At 33.7% G+C, this 10,074-nt stretch overlaps 1 protein-coding gene across 1 annotated transcript; it reads left to right on the forward strand.

The window, feature by feature from the left end:
• Positions 1-2,729: 2,729 nt before the first annotated feature.
• On the forward strand, positions 2,730-3,344 carry LOC132281843 (uncharacterized). Its single transcript, XM_059783507.1, has one exon. The coding sequence runs from the start codon at positions 2,730-2,732 to the stop codon at positions 3,342-3,344; it is 615 nt and encodes a 204-aa protein (XP_059639490.1).
• Positions 3,345-10,074: the final 6,730 nt, after the last annotated feature.

Below are 10,074 nucleotides of genomic sequence, written 5' to 3' on the forward strand. Positions count from 1 at the left end.
GTATTCCGTGTTTGATTTAAAATACTTTAATTGTTCGATATCCCTCGGGTTTGGGCCTGGGCCTGATCAACTCGTGTCTCGGATCCGAGGGGTATCACAGTTGGTATCAGAGCACTCCAGGATCAAGTGTCTCTATGATGTTTTATATTAAGACTTCCGCGTAACGTTCTCTATTGTTTAGTGCTTAAGTTTAGGATTCGTCGTATTCCTTTACGGTCCGTTTAGAAGTTACTGATGTCAAGTTTATTCTGTAATTGCAGAATATTTGGCACTAGGAAGAGGGTGAGGGCCCCGATGAAAGCAAAGAAGGGCCCAAGGCCAAGGAAGGTTACTCCGGTGATTCCCCTACGAAGGCCGACCAAGAAGGTGGAATTGGAGACCAGGGAGTTGATTTCAATAGGTGTTGCATCGGAGTACAAGTCAAGGAAAGTTTCTTGTGTGCGGGATTGGCCACCATACTGTGGACCTAACACAACTTCGGTGGTGCTCGAAGCTGAGCCAAGCAGAGAGGAAGACCCCGAAGAAGATCAGGATGGAGGAGATACCGGAGCATCTAAGATGGAGGGCACCGGAGTTCAAGGATGACTGCTCTTTTAAGAGTACTTTTAATTGCTAGTAGTGGAGGAGGTATTAGTAAGAACGTAGTACGGATTTAATCATGTACATTAGGATTATGTTCAAGAACACCTTACGGTTATTTGTTTGACAGTTTTGGTTTGAAAAAATTCTTAATAAAGTAAACTTGTAGTTTTGGCTATCTCTATTGTGTTTAATGAAAGTTGTGTTGTGATGTATACATGAATGGTTTTATTAAATTATATTAGAATATGTACGTTGTGATAAGGAAGGAAAGTCACAGTAAAGTGATTTGTAATTGAGCAAACACACAAAGCTTTGCTTATAGGTTCGTAGTGTAAAAACGGAACGATTACCAAAGAGTTTATAAAAGAACTGGTAAATCAATATAGTAGGTTTGGTTTGGAAAGAGGACTTCCCAGGATAGAATGAAAATCTAAAAGAGAATATTGCGGAGTATTTTTGTTTACTTATTGTGTTCTGCTCTACGGAGTATTTAGAAACTGGGAATCTTCATAGATCAATTGGTGATACACTTATATAAGATGAACCTGTGACATTAGATATTGGTAGATTCAGATTTCTAGCAAATCTTTTGGTCTTGAACAGGCACACTTATGATTTGATACTTGGGATGGATTGGTTATCACTGCCATGCTCGAGTTATTTATTTTGGATAAGTCTATTGTTTTCACCATCCTTGGTCAGGATATGTACGTCATTGCTATGCCACGGTCTAGTGGAGACATTAGCACCTATTTGTTTCATGTGGAGGAGGAAACGAAGGGGGGGACTACTGTATCATTGGATAGCATACCAATTATACAGAATTTCCCGGATGTATTTCAGGAGATTTCAGGGTGCCACCTAGTCGCGAGATCGACTTTGTGATAGACTTGGCTCCAAGCACTACGCCTATTGCTAGGGCACCTTATAGGCTGGCACTAGTAGAAATGCGTGAGCTGAGGGATCAGATTCAGTAGCTACTCAGCCAGGGTTTTATTCGCTGAAGTACTTCACCTTGGGGAGCACCGGTCTTGTTTGTGAAGAAGAAGGATGGTTCACTTTGCCTGTGTATAGATTACAGGGAGTTGAATAAGGTTACGATTCGTAACAAGTATCCTTTGCCTAGGATCGATGACTTGTTTGATTAGTTGAAGGGAGCTACCTATTTCTCTAAGATTGATCTGCGGTCTGGATATCATTAACTTCGGGTTCGGGAACAAGATGTTCTGAGAAGGCGTTTCTCATTAGAAATGGATCTTATGCGTTTCGGGTGATGCCAGCGGTCTTCATGGATCTAATGAATAGAGTCTTCAGCGCTTACTTGGATCAATTTGTTATTGTCTTCATAGATGACATTTTGATTTACTCGAGGTCAGAGGACGATCATGCTAGACATCTTCGGATAATCTTGCAGACGCTTCGTGAGCACCAGTTGTATGACAAGTTCGAGAAATGTGAATTTTGGCAGCGGGTAATGAAATTTCTGGGTCACGTGGTGTCAGAAAGGGGAATAGCGGTGGATCCAGCCAAGGTTTCAGCAGTGGTTGAGTGGGGACAACCTACTTCACCTACTGAGATTCGGAGTTTCCTCTATTTGGCAGGATATTACAGGAGGTTCATACAAGGGTTCTCCAAGATAGTATGACCTCTCACTCATCTAACTAAGAAGGGTGTACAGTTCGTGTGGGATGAGCATTGTCAGAAAGCTTTTGATGAGCTGAAGACTAAGTTGACTTCTGCACCGGTTTTGTCTACCCCACAGAGCAGGATAGAGTATCTGGTCTACATGGATGCTTCATTGCAGGGTCTTGGATGTGTTTTGATGTAGGAGGACCGACCGATTTTGTATGGATCTTGGAAGCTTAAGCCTCATGAGCTTAATTATCCGACACATGATTTGGAGTTGGCAGCTGTGGTGTTTGCCTTATGGATTTGGAGGCATTATCTGTTGGTGGTCTTGGGTTTCCTTGCCTTGAGCTCACAAATAGAGTGCCAAGTCTCAAACACTTATGGAAACTGTATTCTAAAAGGATAGTCTATGGGTGGCATGGACTTACAGGTACCTCATTAAAAACAAATCCATTTGGACTGTCAAAGCTTCTTCCAATAATTCAGGATTTTGGCGAAGGTTGCTTAAGCTAAGGAGTATGGCAAGAGGCTTGGTTAAGCATAGAGTTGGAGCTGGGCAGAGCACAAGCTTATGGAATGACTACTGGTTCCCGAATGGTCCCATTGCAATTCAACTTGGCTTCACTGATGTGAAAATTCTTCAACTGGATCCCCAAATCATAGTTGATAGCCTAATTTCCAACCATCAGTGGACCATTCCCAGCTCACTACATCATATCCCATTCTTCCAAAGTCAAGACTTCAATACACAGCTCCTTAGCTTGCCCTTTCTAACCACTAATCCAGATCATATGGAATGGCTTCCAAGCTCAACAAGGGATTACTCTCACAGACTCACTATGGATTACTTTGCAGCTTCTTCTCTGGTTTTTGCTTGGGACCATCTTATATGGTTCAAACACCACATCCTAAAGCATGGTTTTATTGCTTGGCTTGCCCTTAAGGAGAGATTAGCAACACTGGATACTAAACCAATACAGAAGAAACATTATACCAATGCTTGTTACCTTTGCCTATCAGCTGAAGAATCTGTGGACCATTTATTTTTCAAATGTCCTACAACAACCTCATTTAGAATTTCATTCAGCATGCTGCAGGTTACTACATCAATCCTAACAATTGGAGAGATCTGATTTCATGGTGCTCAGCAACATGGACATAGAACCATTTCATTACACACAAGCTACTTCTTTCAAGTGCCATCTACTTCATTTGCCAAGAGAGGAATGCAAGCAGCCTCAGCTATTTACATCACCCACCTAATCAAGGGTTGCATCAGAGTAAGGTTTTCATCCCTTAAACTAAGGTCTGGTTCAGAAATTAGGAAGATTGGATCTCCTGAAGCTCTCCACCAGTTATTTCTTCAAGGTTGTTCGTATGCAAATGGTCAATCCTGGTTCTTAATTGATTAGATGGTATTATGTTGATATATGATTGTTGAGAATAGGAGATATTGAAAGCAGATTTGAAATTGCTAGGTGGATCAATTTACACTATTGAAAAGCAGTTGTGGTGTATTAGAAAATGCATAGGTGCTGTATTGTGATACTCCCTAATTTCAGAATACGGGTTGATCAAATCCGCGCACAAAATTAAGAGATATCAAAATAATTAAAGTATTTAAACAAGCACATAGTACAAAAAGAAATAAAAAGAATAAATAACTCGCTGAAGGGAATCTATTAAATAAAAGTTTCATTAATAATTCTCCAAAATTTACAACTCGAGAATCTTGTAACTCAAGAATCTTTTAACCAAAATCTATTATCCAGAAGTTCATTATTAAATACTAACATCAAATGAAATGATAATAATATCCTACTTTTAAATAAACTGAAAGAATGGATAAGTCTTTCAGTTACGGATCCTCAACCTTTAAACTTGGAACTTCTTTTAATAACCTGAAAAACAAATCGTGGGTTAAACCCTACGAGCAAGCTCTCTCTACCAGGCCTCTGAAAACCAATAAGCAGATCATCTCTAATCAAAACTAAACTTAATAAAGTTTTAATTTTAATATAGCATGATATACATATATATAAGTAATTTTATATACTATACTAATCACATCCATTAATAGATTTAATAAATTTCTAAACCTATAAAACAATGATTAAAATAATAATCATACCATGACTAATCCACCATTTTTTTTTTAAAAAAGAAACTCCTTTAACCTTAATCCCATCCTAGTCAGTTGCTTAATCATTTAAACAATAAGTTATAATACAAGGAATCTTATATTTAATCCCAAAACACGATAATGATTTTAATTATTTAAATCACATATCCAAAATCTAAGTTTTGACAAATCATCCATGTCTCCACCAATATTATTTTATTAATATAAAATAATATACTAACCAGTAAGTACTAGATAATTCTAATTTAAGAATATCTAATCATAATCCAATCTATACATACAACAACCATAAATGATATTTTAATCATCTAACACATAGCAATTTAATTACGCTTTGGCAAATCAACCATGCCATTATAAATATTTTCATTTATATATTGGCAACTAAACCATGCCTCCTTAAGTATTTTTATTTATACATTGGCAATTCAACTATGCCTCCACATGTATATTTATTTATACATTGGCAAATCAACCATGCCTCCTATATATATATTTTATTCATATAAATAAGGCAATATTTTTTTTTTTTTAAGCCTTTGGTAACTCACCTATGCCTATAATTCATCCATGTACCAATTTTAGACTCACCGATAGCTAATTCATACATAAACATCTCATGCAGATTATAAGTATATCACTAATTTAATAACCAATCCATCCAGATATATTAAGTAAAAATAATAACACTAATGATCTTAATTTACATATATATACACATATATTATAAAATATATATGTGTATAATCCTTTCTTAATAATCTTTAATTATTTAAAATCACATATACATATATATATATATATATATATATATATATATATATATATATATATACAACTATCCATACAACTCATAAATTAAATAAACCATATATACACATATATAAATAAATAAATAAATATATCATCCTTCCATAATCAATTATTAATTTACTATATTAGTAGCAAATTAAATGCTACTAAATATCGTCAAAAATAGTTTCTCATAAATACTCCATCTCGATCGGTAAATAATTTTCCTACACCGTCTCACTAAAACATAAATATCTCCTACTATGATGGGAATCTGATAATGAAATTGATACCATTGGAAAGAGGACGAAAAATCTTTAAGTTTGAGCTCAATAATGACCCAATTTCGATTTAAGATGACTAAGTTATGACCGTTTCAATTTCTAGTGTCGAAACAGGCCAACAGTGGTTTCCCACGCCCGCCCACGCGCTTACCATGCATTTGCACGCGCTGGATTCAAGCCTCCTTGTGTGCTGGTATTGGCTAAGCTCTTTCAACTGTCGTGAGCTCATCACACTGAATCCATCAGTTCCTTTATGCCGCATCCAATGGTCACAAATCAATGCGCAAATGAACACGTCCACACTGGATTATTTTCTATTAACTATAATAGATCTAAGGTCTAGATCAGCGAGTACACCATCTTCTCATGGTCTGCGATACACCAAATAATCCCATAGTTGACCAGATCACTTCTATGGTCCAGATGCACATGCGCACCAAACTTTCATGCGCCGCGATGCACCATATCAATTCACATAAGTTTAATTAATGATATGGCCCTAATTGGCGTATACACATTATTACCGTACACCGCGCCGCGCTGAATCAATTCCTTATTGTGCCGCAGCTCCACATACGCCAGTTACGTAATGTGTATATATATATATATATATATATATATATATATATTATTTTCCTAACAAATAATAGGAAAATAAATCCTAATAAATTCCTAAAAATATAGAAAAATATCAGAAAAATTCCAGAAAATTACAGAACAATTCTAGAAAATAAAGAAACCCTAATTAACCTTCTTGGGCCACAAATCCACCTATAGATTGATTTTAAAATATACATATAACACCTATATATATCAATTAAAATCCAATAATCTAAAAATCAAACATAATAGTTTATACTTTTTAATTATTCCGATCTAACCATAATTTTTAAACAAATAAATTTAATTAAAGCCTTGATACTCAAGGTGAAATCCTTATGAGTTCTAAGAGGAAAGTTAAAGAAAACTCGTTTGAAGGTTTCAAAACGAAATCGACGCTTCTAACTTTGATTGTATCTTCCAATCCCAACTTCCTCCTTCTCAGATTCGGCCTCCTCTTTGTCGGCCTTCTCCTTTTTTCTCTCTCTCTCTCTCTTTTATTTTTCTAACGTGTAAACTTTTAACCCTTAAGCCTTATGTGTATATTTATACATATTAAAATCTAAATCATATTCCTATTCCAACTAAGACTCTCAAATAAAATAATAATTTTTAAATAATATATATCTATAAAGATATTATATATATATATATATATATATATATATATATAGATATACCTTCCATAATTAACCAATTGGTTAATTAAATCGTATATACCTATATATCAATAAATATATATCTATATATTTATATCTTTCCATAATAATTATTAATTAATTATATTTATATATAAATATATATATATATATATATTTATAATTAATACAAAAATGATCATTTAAATAATTGAATAACAATGGGCCTTTATTAATTAACCCAATAAGGCTTCATACAAGCTTAAGACCATATATTATGGTCCAACTTCCCTTAAGCCCAAATCCAATTAATTTAAATAAACCAAATAATTAAATAAACACTTAAATTAAAAAACTAATTACACTAAGCACATAAACAAAACAATAAATTATAACCAAGTCATACCATACCAATAAAATCAACACCCCAACAATTCAATCAATAATTAAGCATACACACAACACTCATCATATCAATAATTCACGAAATATAAATAAAATAAAACAATTAATCTAAGCATTCAATAAAACAAATCAATTAAAATTAAAATAAACGCAATTAATTCAAATTGAATCAAATAAATTATTTTAAAATAAAATAAAAGTAATTAATTCAAATTAATAAATCCTTTAAAATATCGGAGTATTACATGTATCATGTTTTGTTATCTTCTTTGCTGATCCTGTGGCAACACTTGTTGTCATAGCCCCTGGCTTGTAATATCCTTAATGGACCTATTGGACATTCCTCTTTATTTATCAAAGCTTACCCTTTTACCTTAAAATAAAAAAAAATAAAATTGCAATTGACACTGCCCAAATCTCAAAATTTTCATAGTGGCTGTTGCTCTGGGCCTTGAAAATGAAGTATACATTAATATTATATATTATACAGATAGATAGATAAATGAGGGAACAATTAAATTAAATACATTTTAATTTTGTAGTTGTAATATTGCCTTTGAGAGGGTGAGTCTTAAATTCATTAGATGAGAGCAGAGCAGAGGAGAGGAGATGAGGTGAGGTGGCTGATTGTGTATGAATTTGTGTTAGCAGAGAGAAAGAGATGGGACAAGGGCATAAGGACTTGCAGTTCACTTTCTCTGTCTGCATCTTTCATGAGTATTATTTTGATAGAGAGAGAGAGTTAGAGAGAGAGAGGGGGGGAGGGAGGGGACAAGCGGCCATAAGGACTTGCAGTTGATCACTTTCTCAGTTTCTCTGCCATCTTTTTGCATTATTGTCGACACTGCATTTATAATTGGTTCACGTAGTCTACCTTCTCTTTCTCTTTTCTGTGTATATATACTATGTGTGTGTGTGTGTGTGTGTGTATACGGGTCTGCAGGCACTGTCACAACCAGCGTATTTAGAGATGACTGCATCATATATCAGAGAAAATGACACAAATTTATATACATCACATATCCTTTAAAATATTGAAAGGACAATTTTGGATGCTTCTTCTTTTAGAGACAAAAATCAATGTACGTTGTTGTATACGTTTACTCTTCAATATTTTTGGATGTACGTATATATGCATATACGCATCATCTCTAGATTCTCTACATCATTCCTCCTATCATTTCTCTATTCTATGAGAGAGTATCTATAAATCCCCACCAATATTAATTATTCTCATATGTATTCTAAGAAACAGTTGAATATCTCTCTCACCTATATATATCAGTCATGATGATGATAGTTGAGGATAGTAGTCGTAATGGTGATGGATAGCATAATTTACCAGATTCATTTTAGGTCCCTCACCATTCAATGCTTACTTTTTCAGTACCCTATCCAACATTCTAAATTAGAAGATGTTAATTAATGTTTTTCTGAACTAATTAACCATGGTTCAAATTCTGTTGATCATCAACACGATTGCCTAGGTAATAAAACTAGAATAATGTTATTAAGAGATAAGAGTCACGAGCTCTTTACATATAACCAATAGATTGAAGATATATTAAATGATTCTTTTCACAAATCTCAAATAATTATATCAATCCGGCTAGCTGTTAATTACGAAGAGTTCATAACTCTTGTGATGGAGAAAGTATAAAAGGGGTATTTCTATGACTGTCCATTGGTAGAGTATCACATGTAAGTACCTGTGGAGTATTGTATACTTCCTCCTCTGTCTCATAGCACTACTCATAAAACTAAGCTTCAAAATCATGGAAAATTGTTTTAGAAGTTATTCTAAAAAAATGAGAGGAGAGATTGTCCCTCAGCACTCGCTTTTAGTGATTGGTTAAAAAATCAATCACGAGTGAGAGTCGTTACTCTCGCTCTATCTATTGTGGCTAGCACTCTTACAAAAAAAAAAAAAAAAAACTACTATACAAAATTATATATATACATATATATATATATATATGTATATATTTAATAATATCCTAATTTAACAAACATTTGACCTTATTTCTCACAAACTGAAGATGGCTGTCCTTTGACATGAGTTGCATACTCACAAAATTTTTCCATTGCATCAAGCAATGAGCCTTCCAATACCGACACTCAAGGTATAATTTAATGCCTTTTCAGTGTAAAAACGTGTAAAGTGGATGCATTAATTATCTGTTCCCATTTAGAAATCTGCAATAAGAACAACAGTACTCTTTCTTAAACAACATCTTATGATACTTTTTAATCTTGAATTGTTGGTGAAGTTAAATCATAATGATAATTAAGATGACAGATCTAGCTATTTTTATGGAATTAATGATGCTATTACACATACTGAAATTAATCTGGATGTACTTGTAGAGTCTGATGCCATTTCAGAGCATAAGAAGTTCAATTTGTCTCTTATTATTATTTTTTTTTCCAACAAACTTTTGTCAACACATTATAGAAGTAAATATATATGTATATAAATAGATATGATCACTTGCGTTGTGTAGTCATGTTCATTGTGAATATATATACTTGCTCTGTGCTCCCAAAGTGTTAGGAAATGTACACATATATACAATTCCTTTTTTGCTGCAGAGAGTAAGAGTATATAGTTCATATATTTATACAATTACAAGCAGATGAGTATTTGTTGTCTGACCAAGTTCAAAGAAAGAGCTGTCTTGTTTCTGGGGTCCATTTATTGCCCATTAATTTATTGAATGAATTGCAGTACACAAACAGTTCCAAACCTTCTCGTGATACCCACAATTAATCTTCTGCTTTATATGAAGAGAGAGAGATTCCATTTGTGCAACTATTATCCTAAAAAACTTTTTAGTCTCCCTTTTTTTTTTTTTTTTTTTTTTTTTTTTTTGTTGTAAATCTATAGATAGTCTTGTATAGAATATATATATATTTTCTTTATATGTAGAATAGAGCTCTTATAAGTAAAGCACACACAGGTACAATGACAAAGATGGACATTTGTTTGCTACAATTACAT

Source organism: Cornus florida, unplaced genomic scaffold, assembly GCF_030987335.1.
Source record: "Cornus florida cultivar Cherokee Brave unplaced genomic scaffold, ASM3098733v1 CherokeeBrave_3.0.0_Hap2_Chr11, whole genome shotgun sequence".
Lineage (NCBI taxonomy): Eukaryota > Viridiplantae > Streptophyta > Magnoliopsida > Cornales > Cornaceae > Cornus > Cornus florida.

Bases quoted from the DNA above. Each gene is read 5' to 3' on its own strand.
- LOC132281843 (XM_059783507.1), top strand. From the start codon at position 2,730: ATGGCAAGAGGCTTGGTTAAGCATAGAGTTGGAGCTGGGCAGAGCACA.